This window comes from Amborella trichopoda, chromosome 2 (assembly GCF_054954075.1).
Source record: "Amborella trichopoda isolate Santa Cruz 75 chromosome 2, AtrichopodaSantaCruz75HAP2 v2.0, whole genome shotgun sequence".
Lineage (NCBI taxonomy): Eukaryota > Viridiplantae > Streptophyta > Magnoliopsida > Amborellales > Amborellaceae > Amborella > Amborella trichopoda.
Window position 1 is genome coordinate 15320079 of NC_142337.1, and position 20510 is coordinate 15340588.

At 39.9% G+C, this 20510-nt stretch overlaps 1 protein-coding gene across 2 annotated transcripts in view; it reads left to right on the top strand.

The window, feature by feature from the left end:
• The window catches only part of LOC105421044 (uncharacterized), a 42993-nt gene that overhangs the window by 21403 nt on the left and 1080 nt on the right, over window positions 1–20510 (top strand). For both annotated transcript variants that reach the window (XM_011626923.3, XM_088858161.1), the window contains exon 6: window positions 9108–9347. In XM_011626923.3, coding sequence (XP_011625225.1) covers window positions 9108–9347 — 240 coding nt within the window. The remainder of the gene's footprint in view (window positions 1–9107; window positions 9348–20510) is intronic.

Below are 20510 nucleotides of genomic sequence, written 5' to 3' on the forward strand. Positions count from 1 at the left end.
ATCAAATGCTGGACTGCGCCAAAAAATGCCGGACTGGGGTAGCTCCAGTGACATAAAATGCCGGACTGCCCTAGACAACTGCTGGATTGAACAACGTTGGACTGTAATACAAAGATGCATGATTGACATACCCAAGCGCCAGACTGCTCCTCATAATGCCGGATCGGGGCAGTTCCAGTGAAGAAAACACTGGACTGCCCTACGAAAACGTCGGACTGGACCGCATATAGTGCCGGTCTGGTCCATGATAACACCGGACTGGGGCAGTTCCAGTGATATGAATCGTCGCATTGCCCCAGAAATTCACCAGAATGATATAAAAAATCATCGGACTAATGTGCCAAAATACCAGACTGCCCCTTATTATGTCGAAACGAGGCAGTTCCGGTGACTCTAACATAGGATTGCATAGTTCTTTCGCCGGACTGACGAAACGAAATGTCGGACATGTCCACAGAACATCGGACTTGTTTTCCCAGTGAGATCAAACACCGGAGTGAACAAAGATAACGCCAGATCGAATGCAATAAACGTCGGACCGGTTGTCGAAAACTCCGGACGGGCAATTTCAATGAGCATAATCACCGGAGCCACTAGCTTAAACGCTGGACTAATGCCCTTAAACGCCGAATTGACCTTATTTATTACCGGATTGAGTGTTCCATTGATATAGTCGCCAGACTTCCCCCATGAATTTTTAGATTGACAGAGCATATTGTCGGACTACCCCTTTCAAGTGCCGGATTGGATTTTCCAGTGAGTTCAATCACCGGATTACCTAAAAAAAACGTCGGACGAAAGCCCCAAAATGGCAGAGTGCCCTTAGAGGATCGTCGGACCGGTGTTTCAATTGACCAGACGCCGGATTGCCCCAATATTTACCGGATTGAGCCAACCTTTCGCCAGACTGCCCCATTAAGTGTCGGCCTGCTCCTAATGATCGCCGGACCGCGCCTTTAAGGTCTCGGACTGCCCCTCATTATCGTCGGAGCGCGCCAATATGTTATCGGACTGCCCCTGTGATTTCAATGATTGTCTAGCTGCAGGAATATACAGCTTCCTAGGTGAAGCAGTGCCCTTGTACATTGTCATTTGATACTGAGACATATCATCAGCATTGTAAATATAAAGGTGCAACAAAGACAAAGGGAAATTGCACGGAAACCAAGTGCAGAGAGCCTATGGAGAGAATTAAGGTTTACCCAAATTTAAGATCAAATGAACACATGAAAGTGACAGATGCTACATTTCCTCTCTCTGATGCAAATATTTGAAGAATTTGTTATGAAATGGAAACAAAGAAATCATACATTATACAGAGCATACCCTTTCTACAATGCTCCTTGGGTGAGTGGCACAACCACGTTTTGCTTGAACCTTGCAAGGAACAAAGTCTTGAAGTTGCGGAAGCTTTTCCATGGCTGCCATCTCAGTCGAAGCCTTGGGCAAAAGAAAAATATGATTTTTGGAATAACGAAAGCAAAGGACTGACTGCTCAATAGATTTATTCAGGAGGGACATAATAAAATATCTATGGGACCTCAGAAGCAACTTCATTAGTGTTATTGCTATAGCTCAACAAAATTTCACAAAGGTTTCAAATTCCTTCTCTTTCAAACATCACTTTCTTTTTGTTAACTTTCAAAGATTCTTCTACAGCAACTGAATTTCGGCTAAAGTTTCGAATGCAATCCAAATAACCCATACCAGATGCTCGTTATTAGCTCACTAAAGCCTGAAAAGTTGGACTTTAGTAAAAAGTTTTAACAACCATGAAGCTGCTCCATTGCATTAAGCTCTTTAAATGTATCCTTGTGATTTCAATGTTTGTCCTCAAATGCCACTTAAGATGCCAAGAAGCAGACATATAGGAGTATTTTACACCATCTCTCTCTTAGCGCTTCTTTCCACCATCTCCCTCCACCCTCTCCTCGACATTTGTCTCTATAGGAGTATTTTACAATAGCAAATCATGTGCTGCTTGTACGTAATGGCTTGATTCACTTGCTGATACTTCACCCCTAAGTGCAGCTTGTAGCATCCCTATACAGGTTAATCGCTACAGGTAGACATGAAAAGCAAAATCGTTTTGTGCTTTTGGGGTAAGTGTTGTAGTCCAAGTTCCAACTTTCAAGCTGCGAGTGGCCATTAATTCCATGATTTGTCTCCTAGTCAAGTCAACACATTGGAGAATTGGCATATGTCGTGCTTTTAGAATCCACTTGTTATATGACTCAGCCACATTAGTTGTTACTTGGTCATATCGATTACCCTTGAACTGTGATGAGGCCCAACGGTTTGGTGAGGCTTCCATGAACCACTCGAATGTGTTCTCAGAAAGTGATCTAATTTCTATCATCTTATCAAAATACTCTTGCTGCCTATATGCTTTACATGCACTGATAAAAGTACATACGATTGCCTGCTTAACATCATTAGGTATGTGTTTTGGGTCTTTCTTAAAATTCCGCTAAATGACGCTCACAGAAGGCATGATGGGCATTCTCAAAGACTTGACAAACAATATCAACTAGACTAGGGTGTCTATCTGATAAAAAAGTAATTTCTCGATCCGTCCCAATGGCAACTTTTAACGATTCCATAAACCATTACCAGTTATCTGTATTTTCGGCATCCACAATTGCGAATGCAACAAGAAACATTTGCCCTTCCCCATCGATTGAGCTGACAGCAAGTAGAGTCCCAAGGTACTGTGCCTTCAATGATGTCCCATTGAGAAATATAAGTGGACGACATCCATTTTTGAAGCCATGTATTGACCCATAAAATCTTAAGAACAATCGACGAAATCCATCACCTGGCCATACTTGTCCTGTCGCATAACTATCAGGATTTGTCTCCATCACACGGTTTACATATGGTGGTAATTGGTTGTATGCCCCCTCTTGCGAACCATGTATGTCTTTTATGGCCGTTTCTTTTCCTCGCCAAGTGTTCCAATAGGGTAATTCTAACCCATAATCTCGAGACATTTGTCTAGCCTTGTAATGTGCAGTGCCACTTAATCTATCCTTGATGCAACAAATTTTTGTGAAGCTCTTCTCTGTACATCACTACTTGTCCCAATATTGCATGAGTAATCTCTTATCCATGTTTTGATTATGAAAACATTTGTCTTGCCAAGCTTCTCAGCTTATATCTCCTATTTGTATCTTTCACCCTTGCATTTTGCCCTACCTCAATACCCCTCATTTTTAATAAAATGATATGTGAAATGGTTTGCTATAGCAAACTTGTTAAGGGCTTCTCGAAAATCTTCTAAAGATTTAGACTTCTGCCCTATCTCAGAAAGTGCATTCTCCCATGTACTAAGCAACCTTGGTGCAATGCTTTGTTCGAAGTCTGAGACTAAAACATTAGAGGATTGTGGGGGTCTGATCTCTTCGACTGTCATAGTATTATGTGAAGTACTTTCATCCTTACGTTCACTTCCATCAAATACATAGACAAGCACTTCATTCTCACCTTCATGGACGTTCAACATCCTAATAAGATCGTCATCATTATATAGGTTCGCAATAAATCTTTTATTTCTCAGGACAAAGTATCTTAAAAATATTAAGTGGATGTCAAGTGAGAACCGCTCTGCTACGTATTTTCGCATGTCATCTAACCCAGTACTACTGTCAGTCATAAATGTACATGCATTACCACCAACATAATCCAAAGTACCATCGACACTTGTTCGGAGTTCTCCACCATAAATACAATAACCCAATCTGTTATCACCCATTTTCTTTTGTCCTGCACAATATTTGTAAAAATTTACACTCTATACATGGCATTACAACATCTTAAAAATAGCCTTAAACTTGCGAAAGTTTAGCAAGCTATTAGATTTTTTTTCAAAGAGCTACAATTAAATTTTAACGGGAGGTATGCATATTGTTGGGGTATATAACCTACAAATAACAAGAACTATACATAATTGTATTTTTTAATGAACTAAAGTTGACAAGAATAATATGATGGATTATTCATATCATAATTGACAACAAAACCAACACAGTTCCAGCCAGTAGAGAATAAAGAATCTCTCTGATTTTATCTTTGTTTCGTTGTTTTTTTGTAAAAATGGCAACTCTATAACCTCAATCTTCTCTCTGTAACAGGCTCTCTCCTCTAGTCAATTTTTTGTACAGCTAACTTCACAATGAGTCCCATCTTTGCTAAGATGGCACATTCAAGCCCTAAAGATGCCACATTCAATTTTTTATACAAAAGTAAACAGTTTCAAACAAAAATTTACAAATATCAATAACATTCATGCCCTAAATATACCACATTCAATTTTTTATAAAAAAAAAATAGTTTCAAACAAAAATTTACATCAATAACATTCAAGCCCTAAATATACCACATTCAATTTTCAATACAAAAAAAAAAAAAAAAAATTTCAAACAGAAATTTACATCTATCAATAACATTCAAGCCCTAGCCCTAAATTAATTTTTTAATACGAAAGAAAACATTTTCAAACAAAAATTTACAACTACAAATAACATTCAAGCCGTAAATATGCCACATTAAATTTTTTATACAAAAGAAACAGTTTCAAACAAAAATTTACGACTACCAAAAACATTCAAGCCCTACATATACAACATTCAATTTTTTATACAAAAAAAAACAGTTTCAAACAAAAATTTGCAACTATAAAAAACATTCATGCCCTAAATATACCACATTCAATTTTTTATTCAAAAGAAAACAGATTCAAATAAGAATTTACAACTATAAAAAACATTCAAGGCCTAAATATACCACATTCAATTTTTTATACAAAAGAAAACAGTTTCAAGCCTTAAAATCGAGCTCCACATTGAATTTTTTATTTCTCAGATTTCATACCTGTGGGCTGATTTAGGGCTAAAATCAAGCTCCAAAAATTCGCCTGGTTTGAGGGAGCCTGTTTGTGGGTAAATCGTGAAGACAAAGAGAGCACCACAGGGAAAAAATGAGCAACACAGTGAAGACAGAGAGCTGGTGGAATATGGTGCCTGCTTGGAAGAAGGCGGTGAAGAGAGCTCTTCGGTGAAGACAGTGCTTGGTCGTCGGTGAAGAGAGAGAGCGAGAGTAGAAAATGTGGTGAAGAGAGAATTGTAAAGAGAGAACGTGAGAGTAAAAGGGAAAAGGTGAGCTTTCGGTAAAGGGAAGAGAAACGAGAGGAAGGGGCAAAATAGGCATGGTTTAGAACTTTGGGTAGGTGGGGGGTTATTTGTTAAAAAATGTAAGCTTTAAAAAAAGTTAGTAATAATACATTTGAAGGGGGGTAAAATGATGGAAAAGTTTTTTTTGGGTGGGTTTTTATAATTTTCCCTTAAAAGAATTTAGAACAAAATCCCAAAATGAAGTACACTGACCAAAATGCCCCTAAAACCTTTTGTGCTAATGGCGAAACCATCCCTCTCTCAGAGGCCTCACGCCATTGCCAGATCTTCGAAGCTTTTCGGAAACTTGTAGCAATGGTTCAGATGATTTGCCATTATATCTTCAATGTTCGTTTGATTCTGGGCATTTTGTTGCGCTTTAGTGGTGCTGAGGCAGCCTTTTCCGCGGGTGGAAGCCTGGCTTGATTCGTGAACTTCGATCGCCAATGCTATTCGACCTGTGATGTTCAGAGTCTTTACTTTGTTTGCAAATGAAAGAGGAGATTGTCACAGTCGTTTTGCATCAAGTTTGGTCTGTTTTGGTCTTCATTTGTACCATCTCCTAATTTGGAAGGTCACCGGAAGGAGGGATTCTGGTGCCCGGGCGGTCTTGCTTTTTTTGTAATCTTGGTATTTGTGCTCATCTGACTTTAGATTAATTACAACATTGGCAACCTAGGCAATTTGATCCAAATTGGCATAGTTTGGCGAGTGTGCCTAGAGGGTTGAACTGATGGATTCCATTCTTGAAGCACCAAACATTTTTTGTTGATAAACCATGGCCCCCCCCGTACGGGCAACCTTCATCTCCTTCCTAGAATGGAATCGAAAAATCAAGAAGCCCCCATCAGCAAAGAATACTTCAACATCACGCTCAAGCCTCCACATTTTCTTCAACATCTCTTTCATATAATTCCAATTGGGTCGGCAGCCCAAGAAGTACCCCGATAAGCAGTTTTCCCACTTACTCCGACATGAGTCCATCAACTTCTTTTCAATTTTGGCCAATTTTTTACCACTAATAATTCAGTAGGTAAAGTATCCATCTCCTCAAAGTAAACACTCCATTTTGAACACTCTTGGCACCAAATAACAGGTCAGAGGACCTACTCGAGTCCCAACAGCTGTTAGCTAAGCTTCCATTCTTGTTCTTTGAAACCAAGGATGGAAACTCCTCCCTTACGAGACCTTCACCATGAGAACACGAAGTAGATTCTTGGTCGTTCTTACTACCAAAATCTTTTTTCCAAGAAGTAACATCCACCTCCTTGCCTTTGCCAGAACCAGCAATAGGTTAACTTCCTATGTTGCCATCTATGGTATGCTTCGAACCATCCACCAAGGGTGGAAAGGCCTCCCTTACAGGACTCCTGATGACCCCATCAAGATCAACAACAGTAGATCTTGGGCCAGGACCCATACGAAGGTTTTGAAGGCCAGAATCTTGAACAATCATGGTCTCTTAGTTCATGATACTTTGAGCAGTACCATCAAGACCAGAATTTATGGACCTAGGAATATCCCCACAAAGCGAAAGAGCTCACTGATCAGCACGCTCACCCACAGCCGTAGGTGCATACAACCCATAACCATCACAAATAACATAACTGAGACCTTAATCGTACTCAGCATCATTGGCAACCCCTCCAGAGTCAATAACATGATCAATATCATTACAAGGGGCAGAACTTCGAACACCCAAAACGTTACCAATGTGGGCAGGTTCACGACTATCTTCTGTTGAACTAGAAACACAACCCAAAAGATTGTGACCCATAAATTTAGCTTGCACATTACCATGGCTGGCAAGTAAGCCATCCTTTTTTGATAAAAACATTACGAGCAGGAGACACACTGAAGCAAGAACTAGAATGCATAGAAGAAGCATTCTGTAAATCAATGCAAAAAGAGATATTGTCCTTCACAGGCATCAGAGAATAACCAGAATCACTGCCATAGGCAGATACCACACGAAAGGCAGCACCATTATCGTCCTTCATATTAGTATCCTTCGCAGGCATCTTCGCAAAACCAGACCCAGATACCACACGATAGGCAGCACCAGAATCTACCTTTGAAACTAGATCACCAGAAACACCCTTAATACCAGTTCCTTCCCGCGGTGCAGGGTTAAGGAACATATCCTCTTCGTCCTTTCTGCAATCTCCGTATCTCATGAAACGAGATCCAATATCATCCGCGTGCAAAAGAGTATGATCAGATCTGTTAGATCTAGGTTTATCTCCACCATGAATATTGTGACCAGAAATCAATGGATCATAACCATATCCATCCCCATCAAGATGATCACCCACCATTAAAATTGCGTGAGCAGCGTTTTTAGACCCAGATCCATCTTCGCCAATAATGATGTCAAAATCATCCGCATGCAAAAGAGCATGATCAGATTCAAGATGATCACCACCAATAAAAGAGGTTCTTCGATTATCAATATTATCCACATGTAAAAGACCAGATCGTTTAGACCCTGATCCATCTTCGCCAAAATTTTTGTGACCATAAATGAGTGGATCATAGCCAGATCCATCCCCATCATTACCGAGATGATGAGCCTCTAGGGGACCAGCACCACCATAGCGATAAGCAAGACTACTATCGCAGAAACGAGAAGGAAGCTCCCGAGGATCAGGAGGTTTCCCCTCCATTGGGAGAGGGTTGTCAATTTTCATTAAAAGTGGTGAGTCAGTGGGGATTTGGGCCCCTACCCTTTGGTGAGAATTGAGTCAGAGACGTCATCATGGGGCTCGGCAATGCTACCGCTAAGGCTCCATGCCATTCTTACAATTTGAGAGTGGTTGATGAACAGTGCAGATGAATTTGAGAATGGTTGATGAACATTGCAGATAAATTTTCTTACAAATTTGTAATGTCAAGGTGTCTTATACATTACACTCAAAGAAATTACAGCACACTTTATGATGTGAACTCCCCACTAGCTATATGTAAAGAGTAGTCCCCGAATATCATGTCACAATTTTTTATGCACTTTGCAGAAAGGCTTCTTGTATAAGACAGTCATATACCTTGAAAGAATTTCCATTCTGATATAAAATTATAAACTGCCTTCTAGCTGTATATGAAGTGTAGTCTTTTGAATCAATATTGCATATCATAGTGTTTTAGAGAAACATTTATCATGCAATATGCCCACTTATGTAAAATAATTACAATACATTCTCTGATGTGAGCTGAGTTCGCTTGAATCTTTGGCATGTCTTGAATGTTTCATAGGCAGATTTTCTATACATCACACTCTATTTGCTAAAAGAATTAAAATACAATCTCGGGCATAATGTGGCTACTAGCTATATATTAAGAGTTTTGTCTTGAATTGATTGCAGGTCATAATGTTTTGAGTAGGGCTTCCCATGCAATAAACTCATTCGCCTAAGAGAAATTACAATGTAAAAGTGAACCAACCCCTTGGACTGCTACGAAAAACACCATCAGATTTCAATGTAGCTCGAGTGTCATGATTTTTATTATACACCACACTCATTGCCTGAAATAATTATTGGCTCTCTTCTATAAACTCCATATTGGTCTAAGAAGGGTGAGGACCATAAACTTTCCCTTAACCCGTCCCATACCCGGGTAAAGGGAGTGGGTTGTGTTAGGTAGGCAGCCAACATAAAACTCTCTCAAAACTTATCATGTAAACTGCATATGGGCTATATGTAAAGAGTAATCCCTGGACTCATCACAGTGTCTTGATTTTTATATGAGAAGGCTTCTCAGAGAGTACACTTGCAGACCTAAAAGAATTGCTATAAATGAACTGCCTACTAGCTTTTCATAAAGTGTAGTCTCTCAGATTGATAGCTTTTTATTCCTACCGGATCTTTTTGGTTTGTAAAGAGAGCTCTCTTGATTCAGTAGCATGTTGTTCCCACCTAATCCTGACTGTTCTTACAGGCTCAACAACTTTATGAGGAAATTGATCGGCATGGAACCCAGATGTTAGAAAAGGAGCAACTTCACGAAGCATTGATGCAGTCTCAAAGGACTGTCTATGAAGGGACTATCACTGAGCTCGGAGATTGGATTACGCAAATGCAGTTTGCACATGAGGAGCTTCTTCAATCTAAGGAGACCAAGTTAATTGCAGAGATTGATCATCTTAATCGTTGCCTCACGGAAATGAAAAAAACCACGGTCCAAAATCTCACCTTTATCTTAGTGGTGGATTAAAGTATTTACCATATATAGCATGTACTATACACAAGGGCCATCCACCATCCCGCTTGTTGACAGATCGTGGAAATGAACCACAGTTCCATTTAATGAAGAAATTTTGATTGTGAAGTTCGAGGGGTGTTCATCTCCACCTTCCATCTTCAATAGTGGATGGTTGATGGCCCTTTATGTGGGATATAACAAACATAAACTTGGTTAAAGTATACAATTTGCTTATCCTTTCCTCTGCTTGTATTCTTGTTCCTGCGTTCTTTGCTCTTGTTAACTAATCCTCTTTAGCAATGTTCAAGAAGGCAGCCATGGGTCCTAGCCGCCTAGGTTGGCACACAGACACCTGGGCACACTGCATTTGGGTTTTTTTTATGGGAGGCGGGGCGGGCGGGATGGGGTGGTGGTGTTGGGAGTTGATCCTTGCTCGGATTGTTGTACCCCCCCTGTTATCATATATAGAATTCCATTTTTTGTTTGTATAGTAATATTAATTTTTTTGCATGGATATTTTTCAGAAGTTAAAACTATATGTCAAACATTAAGATACATGAATTTAAACTATAAATATAATAGTTAAAAGAAACTTTAAAAGATAAAAGCAACTCTAGATGTCCATTAAATCTCGCAAGTCACAAATCTCTCTCGTGTAAGTTCCCACATTTTCCCTGCAGCCTCTCTCCTCACTCTTTCTCTCTCCTCTCTCTACTCTAGTGTCAGCATGGTTCACATTGACCCCTCCCAAGAAACAATGGGGAGCCCCCGAGTTAATAACCAATATTCCTTTAACTTGACTGAAATCTGTGTGATCGTGGATCATAGATGTTGCAGAGAGTTTGTTGAAATTTGGATGGGATAAAAATTGGGATTGGGATAAAAGCATGGTAATTTAGGATGAGAAGAAACATAGAAATTGCAACGAGTTTAGCCTGAAAAACCACCAAGCCAGTTTTGGGTTAGGATGATTACACGCTGTCAATTTCTGGTCGATGTGTGAGAACCCAAGGTGATCAATGGCTTGGTTTGCACATGATGTTTTCAGATCAGTCAGTTTTTGGCTGGTAAGAGTTGCAATGGCTAAGGTTGAGAGGTCATTAAGAAAGAGGAAGGAAGGTAAGTCATTTTAGAGAGATATGGAGAACCATGGGGTTGTAGATCAGTGGTGGCATCGTGGTCTCTCTCTTTCTCTTCTCCCTCTTTTCATTGTTAGAGAGAGAGTGCGTGTTCTTTTGGTGTGACTGGTGTTAGAGCGAGTATTGTGATGACAAGCCATTTATGGATTTTTTTTTATAGCCTATTTATATTTTTTTTGGTTTTTTTATATCATTTTATCGATTTATATCTATGCCTCTAAATATTTGATTCATGTTTCTCATCTTGTCTTCATGAAAATTTCCTTGTATGTTGATTGAGACAATGATACGAGTGACAACCTTGGGTCCTCGACTCCTTCCTACTCTTCTATCACTCTACCTCTCCTCCCCTACCTTTTTCTCTCTCGCTCCTGACATTCTTTTGCAGCTTTCTACTTATCCTCTTAACTATTGAGGTAACATGGCTGCCTCGCCAATCAAACCAGCCAAATTAAGTGTAGATTAACAGTGGCGTATTTGGGGCTGTAAGTACTTGGACCAAGTTCACTCCCTGCACTCTTCCCCTTCTCTATAATGCCTTTGTAGATAAGACCATACTAGATAAAGGTGCAATGTGCACACACACACACACACACACACACACAGAGGAAATGGAAAGTCTTAGAGGTCATGTAGGGTTTTGTGGCCTTTAAAGGCACAGTGAACTTGTAAAAACTATCTGTATAGTGAAATATGCACTTTAGTGGGACTCTGTGTGTTGGCTAAGGGTTGGGTGGTCATGTCCAAAGCTTTTGGCCCTAGGCATGTTGCATTACCGAGAAAGGTTTGCAAGGGGTCATCCCTTGTTGAGGTCAGAGAGGTTCTCAGTGATCATGTTTGTAGGCCATGAGAACTGTGTGGTCCCTTGTATGCAGTTACAGGCCTGTGAGAGCAAGGGCCAAATCCTCAACTAACTTCTGCACAACATGTACACATGAGAACCGCATGGGAAGTAACCCTTTCTAGACGGACACGTGTATATGTACATTGAGAGAGCCCCTTTTGCATTGTGGTGACAAGTGCTTGATTTGCTCTTAAATGGGAGAAATTGAAATCCACATTCTAGGATCATGATTCCATTGTTTATTATCCAATGTTGACAAGCCAATCATGAGCCCTTGCAAAGAGATTGTGGGTCATAGGACTTTGTTCGTTTGGATAAGAGAACAGTAGTGGCTCATGGTTTTTGGGGTGAGTGGAGTGGCTTTATTTTCGCTTATTTTGACCCATTGGTACCAGTCTATTCCTAGTATATTTTATTTTTGTATTCTAAATGTTTCTTTGATTTTTAACTATTCCTTCATAATTTTAAATTATTTCTGTTGTAATTTTTATAAAAGGGTATTTCTGAAATTTCATAACTTAAAAAAAACACATGTAGGACCCAAGGATCTAGCCCCACATGTGCCACCCCATGCACCCTAGGGACCACGCCCTATTTTTGTAAAGCATAATTGACCACACTGCTTTTATTTAAGCAAAAGGGGGGCCACGCCATTATTTGGGGAACAAGGGGTGCACAACCTCTTTTATTATTTTACATTGCTTAAAATATTTAAACGGTGGGCATGCCACCTTTTAAGGAAAAAGGTGGCACGCCACCTTCTTAGGAGGAAAGGGGCACGCTTTTGGAATTGTCCTTTTTAGGCCTTAAATTCCTTCATTCACAATGGCTCTATACTTGAGTGGGAGTATAAGAGCTACATGACCCTAGGATCTTAGCGCACTGGGACCAAGAGTCATGGAACCTTGATTTGGTCATGACGTGTTTTGGTATATGGAAGGTACTGAGAGGGTTGAGGGTTACCTTTTAGTCAGGGTCGGTTCATATGATATTGTCACTACCCCGCTCCTTGCCGTCCCCACCGAACCTTAGAGGCCGTAGAGAGCTCGGGCTTGGCCCTCTAGGGTCCGGCGGAGACAGCAGGGAGCGGTAACCCACATAATTACTTGTCGTGATCCCGCTCCTTGCCGTCCCCATTGGATCCAAGAGGGCCAGGCCTGGGCCCGTCGGAGGACCGTAGGGCGTGGGGCCACAACCACAGGTTATGAGTGTTACTTTGGTTAGAGTGCGCTCAACACTTTCAAAAAGGAGGAGTTTTTGGTATCAAGCCAGCCACAAAAGAAACAAAAAATAAAACACAATATACATAACTATAGTCTATTGGACAAACAAGTCCCCAAAATACATACAACAGTCCAAATAGTACATATAGGTCCAAGGCATAAAAGGCCCAACATCAAGACATTACCAAATCAAAATGGACTATATGGCCAGACTGCCGACCAAAATATTCCCTGCAAAATAGAGCTTCAACAGTAGGGGGGTAAGGGACCCCAAACACGACCATCAAGACACGCCACTCCAATCACGGCTAACTATCACTCTACGTGGAGGAAAAATCAACAGAATGAACTATAAAGCCTAGTATATAATACCTAGGTGCCATTCTTTCATGCTTACAAATATTTTGTCATGACAATAATCAGAGTTTTATGCAAGTCTTACAAAAAATCTAATCATGTATCAAATTCATATTTGAACAAACGTGTTATGCATGATTTATTTCATGGTGGAGTAATAACTAATCAGATATGATTGTAATAAAAAGTCGATCAAATAATTCAAGCATGAACATCATAACAGATCAAAACATTTAGGCATGCATGTAACAAGCATAATCAAGATCAAGAGATACCAACTAACTCTTGAAGTAGAAGCCTCACCCATCGGGCCAATCAAATCTTGATGCGTAGAGCCTCTACTATCACAACCAGGAGAGAAGCACCACCAACGGGTAAATCCGTTGCGTAGTGCCTCACACACATACACAACCCCATTGCAATGTGGTTCAGAAATTGATAGGCACTGCCCTTGCAAGACATGACCCTCTTATGTGCCTTTTTGGCAAAGGGGCGCTACACTACCAAAGGGGTCCGAATGAGTAGTGCCTCATATAAGTTTTGGGGGTGCTACTACCCAAACACACACACTCCTAACTCTCATCCTATCATAGAGAGCAGGAAAAATCACAGCTGCCGCATAAATATCTCATCAGATTATAAGTAAAGTATGTCTCCATGCGCACATATCTTATCAGAAGTATGTTACCATGCATGTATCATATAACAGAAGCATGTCTCTATGCACACATATCTTATGGAAAGCATGTTACCATGTATAGATCATATAACAGAAGCATGTCTCCATGCACACATATCTTATCGAAAGCATGTTACCATGCATAGATCATATAGCAGAACCATGTCTCTGTGCGCACATCTTATCAAAAGCATGTTTCCATGTATAGTTCATATAACATAAGCATGTCTCCATGCACACATATCTTATCGAAAGCATGGTGCCATGCATTGATCATATAATAGAAGCAGGTCTCCATGCACGCATATCTTTGGTCGGGGCCTGATTTCCTTTTGTTCCTCACGAGGGGCGAAAAGTACGCGTGGGGAGGAGATCCTCTCTCAAACAACCGCGGAGGGTCCACTCGCACGTTTGCCTGTGCGCGTACGCGAGCTCTCCTGAGTGCGGATCAAAAATAACAACGAGAGAGATTTTACGGCGGTGATACGTTCGTACGCCTACCTCGTCGTTCTGGGTTCGGGGGACACACTCGGGCCGTTTGCCCTCTTAGAACAATAAATAAGGCCTTCAGCTGTTTGCCAGCGCGGTTTGGACACGGGCTCTCTTTAGGCCTTCAATAAGTCGCTTCTCTCTCTCTCTCTCGTGCTTGCAATTGCGATGTGGGTTCGATTATCCCTCTCCATGATGATTCTCTCAAGGAGGCTGACTGGCAAAAGGGTTAAGTGCGGAGTAAGGGCGGTGAAGATCGTTCTCTCCGCGCGAGTGCTGGGCGTCCGAGCACTTGAGGTAACCAAAGAGTTGGATCCCTTTTGGCTACCAACTCAGGCTGACTCCTCTCGAGTGACTGAGGGAGAGAGCTGACTCCTCTCGAGTGATTGAGGGAGAGAGCGTATGCGTCTCTCGGCCCAACTCGACTGTACGAGAGGAAGTTGGAGCGGTGGCCCGAGGGTTAGAACTCTTGGGTTCACTCGTGACCGCGCGTTTGTCTCGGATGGTGAAACCATCTCTCTCTGAGAGGCCTCCCGCCGTTGCCAGATCTTGTAAGCTTTTTCGAAAATTTGTAGCAATGGTTCAGACGATTTGCCATTATATCTTCAATGTTCGTTTGATTCTGGGCATTTTAATGCCCTTTAATCGTGCTGAGGTAGCCTCTTCCGCGGGGTGGAAGTCCGACTAGATTCGTGAACTTCGGTCGCAAATGCGATTCGACCTGTGATGTTCTGAGTGTTTAATTTGTTTGCAAATGAAAGAGGAGACTGTCACAGTTGTTTTGCACCAAGTTTGGTATGTTTTGGTCTTCATTTGTAACATCTCCTAATTTGGGAGGTCACTGGAAAGAGCGATTCCGGTGCTCTGGTGGTCCTGCTTTTGTTGTAACCTTGGGATTTGTGCTCATCTGACCGTAGATTAATTACAACATTGGCAACCAAGATCCTTGGTCCCATGACTCTTGGTCCCAGTGCGCTAAGATCCTAGAGTCATGTCGCTCTTATATTCCCACTCAAGTATAGAGCCATTGAAAGTGAAGGAATTTATGGCCTAGAAAGGATATAATTCCAACATTTTCATGATTCGATTGATGTATAATTTGGCATTGTGAAGTTGTATCTGGCTGAATTTTAAAGAGTACATTGTATAAGTCTGGTCTTGTGTTCTATCTTCATGGATAGACTTATTGATGTATAAGGGCCCCAAGTAGAGTTGTATCCTCTATTCATGAGTGTACTTTGAAGCATTTGTATCCATGTATCAGCAGCTACCTTGCCGGTTTTTCATTTTCAAGTATTGAAATTCAAGAGAGTTGTTGAAATTTTAAAAGTTGTATACATAGTTTTGAATACCCTTGTACCCCTATTTTGTGTATTGGTTTCTTATGCACTAATACACGCCCCATTATTTTACACATTATTAGTTTCAAATTTAAATTTGCTAAAACTAAGATGGGAAATCTAATGAGATTTGATTTCCTATATTTTATGGGAGATCTAAATAATGTTTATCTAAATAACAAACTTAAATGAGAGATCTAGATAAAGTTTAAATTTGATTGGATTTATATTTTAAATAGGAGTGGATTGGGTCAAAGTGTAAGGGGATAAAGTTTCTAATATTTCCACCCAAAATCATGATGGCTGATTTTTGAGATGAATGGCTCTGATTAATCTCTCGCCCCACAGATTTCCTATTTATCTTAAAACGTTTAGTTGGAAATTAGCTAAGGCAATATGGGAAGGAATCCTATTCAAACTAGGAGAAGGAATGCTATTCAAACTAGGAGATGGATTTCTTCTAGATTTCCTGCTATTTAAAGACGAAGTTTGAACATGTTTCAAACCATCACAAGATCTTTTCTCTCCCCCTAAGATTTTCTCCTTTATTTTTGCTCTTCACGCCACCCTCTCTTTTAACCAAAGAGAGGTACGCCACCCTCTTTTTGTCCTCAATATTTTGTCTTAAAAAAAATATAGGTGGCCTTTCGTGGAGAAACCCTAGATAAAAAGTTTGCTGTATTTTTGAAGGAAGAAGAGAGGCTTACCTTAAAGTGCAATCAACTCCCAAGATCAGCCCTATTTTGTTTCCATAGGGCGTGTATAAACCCTAGTTTATTTTTTGCGCTTTCTAAAACCATAGAGAAAGAATTATTGCCTACAAAGCTTCGCTATCTAAGAATTTTCGGCAGCACCTTAAGGAGCAAAAGTGCACCATTGGTCAAAGAATCGGGTGTGGGGTGAACCAAGTCCAGGTAGTGTAACTCAGTAAGACTTCCCATTAGTTTTTATTTATTTTCAATATTATTTTCTATTTTCTGTAAATTTTCAAGAAATTATTTTGTGCCAAAATTTGTAATAAAAGTTAGTTTAAAGTTCTTGGATATTTTCTATTTCTCTCAGTAAAAAATAAATATCCTAGGTTGTATCTAGGGCATTGTTTTAATTTTCTAGCAACACATTGTGATCCATATAAGTAGAATTTAGGTATTTGAAATAAAAGTAAATGATTTTTTTTTTGAATTTAATACATCTTTCATTGGTATCAGAGCTTCTATATTTTATTGCCATAGTTTAGGAGTTTTTATTTTTATTTGGTCTAAGAAACATGACTTGAAAAGGTTTGTTGGCTGAATTTATTAAAACTGAAAAATTTTATGGTAAAAACTATCTTAGTTGGAAGAGAAAAATAGGTTATGTCCTCTTTGAAGAAGGATTTAGGCAAATGCTTACTGAAGAACCCCAATTTGTCCCAAGAGGTAATGCTTATGAAAGGTAAGCCATAAGAGAAGCTCATCCTCAGTGGGAGTGCAAAAACACTCTAGCAAAATATGTGCTACTTATGGTGATTGATGACTCCCATGGTTTTAAGTATGAGCCTTAGTGAACTCACGGCTGCACAAGTCAAGCCAGTTGAAAACATGCAGATCTGCCAGTTGCTGAATTCTATGCCGAGCTCATGGCTAAAGCTTCATTTCAGGCCTTACGGCAAGGGAGAGCATGCCGAAGTTGGACAAGATCATCACCCAACTTAAAACCGAAGAAGAAAGGAGATTTTCTCGCGATACTTCAGCCTTGAATGACTCCATAAATGTGGTAAACCTTAAATCCAACTCTGGTTCATTCAAGAAGAAGAAAGGCAAAGGAAAGAATAAGAACAAAACGAATGAGAATCAAGAAGGGAACAATGAGCCTAAGACAAAGAAGGATTCTAAGAATACCCAATGTTTTATTTACAAGAAATTTGGGCACATTGCTAAGTGTTGCAAAGCACCCAAGAATGCGAATCCCGAACGCGATAGGGAGCATGCTTGTATAGTCTTAGAGACTATGCTAGCCGACCCTAAAGTAGGGTCACGGCGTTTTGACTCATGGTCCACTGCCCATGTGTTAAACACCGAGGATGGATAGAGAAATTTCGAGCCTGTTGCCTCTGGGGATCAGTATATCTATATGGGTGGAAATCAAAACACTGAAATTCTGGGTGTTGGAGATTTCATCCTTCAACTTGAAAATGACAAAAGCATGGTCCTAAAACAAACTTTTTATGCTCCTGAGATGAGGAAGAGTTTGGTTTCGGTCGCTAAATTGGCTGAGGCTGGCTACTTCACTATTTTTACTAGTAATAAGGTGGAGGTGAAATGTGGAGATGAACTAGTTGTGAATGGTCATCTTGCAGAAGGTTTCTTTTCAGTTGCAATAAAGAATTCCATTTCTTCAATCTTGTGTTATAATAATAACAATGACGCATATATATAGTGCATGAGACTAGGGCACATACATCCTAAAAGGATGGGAGATTAAAGAGAGAGTGATTATAGAGTAATCTAAATGAAGGCTTAATGAATGTGATTACTATTCAAGGAAAAGCTGTTTTAGAAATTCTTTTTGAAAAGCATAGAGAGGTATTGGCATTTTAAAGGTTATCCATAGTGATATTTATGGACCAATGAATGTGGGCACTAAGGGCCGCAAGAGGTACTTTATCACATTAAAACATGATCACTCCCATTTAGGCCATGTCTATCTGTTAAGTGAAGAAAAAAAATTTGAAGCCCCAGATTGGTTCAAAGAGTATAAAATCACGATAGAACCCCAAACCAGGAGGACTATTGTATATATGTCAAGGTCAGTGGGAGTGACATGGTTTTCATCACTTTATATGTGAATGACATGTTAATTGTCAGTACTTCGATTGGAAACAAAAGCTTTCTTGTCACATAATGGACCTTTGAGAAGCCATGCAGAGAATTCCATACAAAAGTGCAATTGGGTCACTAATGTACACTATGTCAGGGATAAGACTCGTTTTTTCTATTTCCATGAGTTATGATTAGTAAGTTTTAGAATAATCCAGACATGGAGCACTAGAAGGCCATCAAACGAGTACTATGACTTTTTAGGGGAACCGTTAATTACGCACTCACTTATGGAGGAGGCTTGGACATACAGATACAAGGATATTCAGATGTGAACTATCAGGGTGATCCAGATGAGAGTAAGTCCACATTCGGATATATCTTCACGCTCGCAAGTGGAGCTGTTTCTTGGTGCTCAAAGAAACAGGATATAGTTGTGCTCTTGACTACGGAGTCAGAGTATGTGGCATGTTGTTTTGCGGCTAAAAGAAGCAGTATGGTCGAAGAAGGTCGTAAATCAACTCATATTTGATCCATTAAGGTGCCCTTGTGTTAGAATCTTCTGCGACAACCAGACAGATATTTATATGACAAAATAGCCAAGACTTCACAAGAAATCAAGACATATAAACTTTGATTGTTTAAAGCCTCAGCTCTATATAAACTTTTTCCATGAAATATTTGTTATAAATTATGTCCCTTTACTCTCAAACTTGCATTGTAGATATCGTTCCATGAATCTTGAATCTATGTTATCTGCTTATACTTGGGCATTTCCCGTAAGCGATGCGCTGTACCACAACCTGGGTACAAAGAGAAATGAGCAAGGGTTAGCTAGGGCGTTCCCTAAAAGCAACATGTGGTAGCATCTCCTGGTTGCGCTGAAAAATAGGCAATGGATTCCCGAGGCATTCTATGGAAAAGATATAGGGAGTTATGGTCTTACTAAGGGTATGACCTTGATAGAGTATAATGGCACACTAGTATTCGTGTAGCCGACCCTAAATAGTTGGGAAAAGTCTTTGATGATGATGATGATAGTATCATTCATAAAACAATAGGTAACGAGGGAATTAACATGGTTGACCTTCTGGGACCATTACTTCCAAAGGCTTAACAAAAGGTTACGCATGTTTCTCATGGAGTCACTATCTTAATCCCATGACAGCCTGCATCACAGTGAGACAATTGGTCATGTTAGTTGACTGTTAATTATCAAAGAAAAAAGGACAATTGGTTCTGTAAGGTCAATTTCAGTTGTTAGCTACTAAGGCATTCTTGATATTTTGAAATGATCACCGTTTTGATGCCAATTGCAATCCTGAAGGATTGCCATAAAATTTCTTGATGTATGACACTAGTTTTTTTGAAACTATTTACTATTGTATAAGTAAAAGTTTTACAAGGTATAAAAAAATAGGCTTCCCACAACTCGGGTGCTCTATATAAAAACCACCAAGAAGTTAATAGAGGTAAAAAATGCTATACAGCCATGTAAATACAAAAACACAAGGACCAATAAACCAAACATCAATGATCACTAAGCTGCTGCCAGTGTTGCTCATTTCCTTAGCAAGAGTGTCGGCCATGTGTTTCACCTCTCTCCAGATGTGCACGCATGAGATGGATATATGTCAAGGCGATACTTGTGACGAAGCACAACTTGCCACAGATGGCCCTCTTGGGAGGCCAAATGCCACCACGATTTGCCACCAGAATGGTTGATGAACAGTGCAGATAAATTTTCTTTCACTTTTTTTATGACAAGGTCTCTTATACATTAAACTCAGAAATTACAGCACACTTTATGATGTGAACTTCCCACTAGCCATATGTAAGGAGTAGTCCCTGAATATCATGTCACAGTTTTTTATGCACTGTGCAGAACTTGTATAACACAATCATGTACGTTGAAAGAATTTCCATTCTGATATAAAATTATAAACTGCCTAGTAGCTATATATAAAGTACGGTCTCTTGAATCAATATTGCATATGATGGTTTTTTAGAGAAACGCTTCTCATGCATTATGCCCCCTTACGTAATATAATCACAATACACTCTCTGATGTGAACTGAGTTCTCTTGAATCCTTGGCATGTCTTGAATGTTTCATCGGAAGGTTTTCTATACATCGCACTCTCTTTGCCAAAAGAATTAAAATACAATCTCTGACATAATGTGGCTACTAGCTAAATATTAAGAGTTGTCTCTTGAATTGGCTTCCCATGCAATAAACTCATTTGTCTAAAAGAAATTACAATATATTCT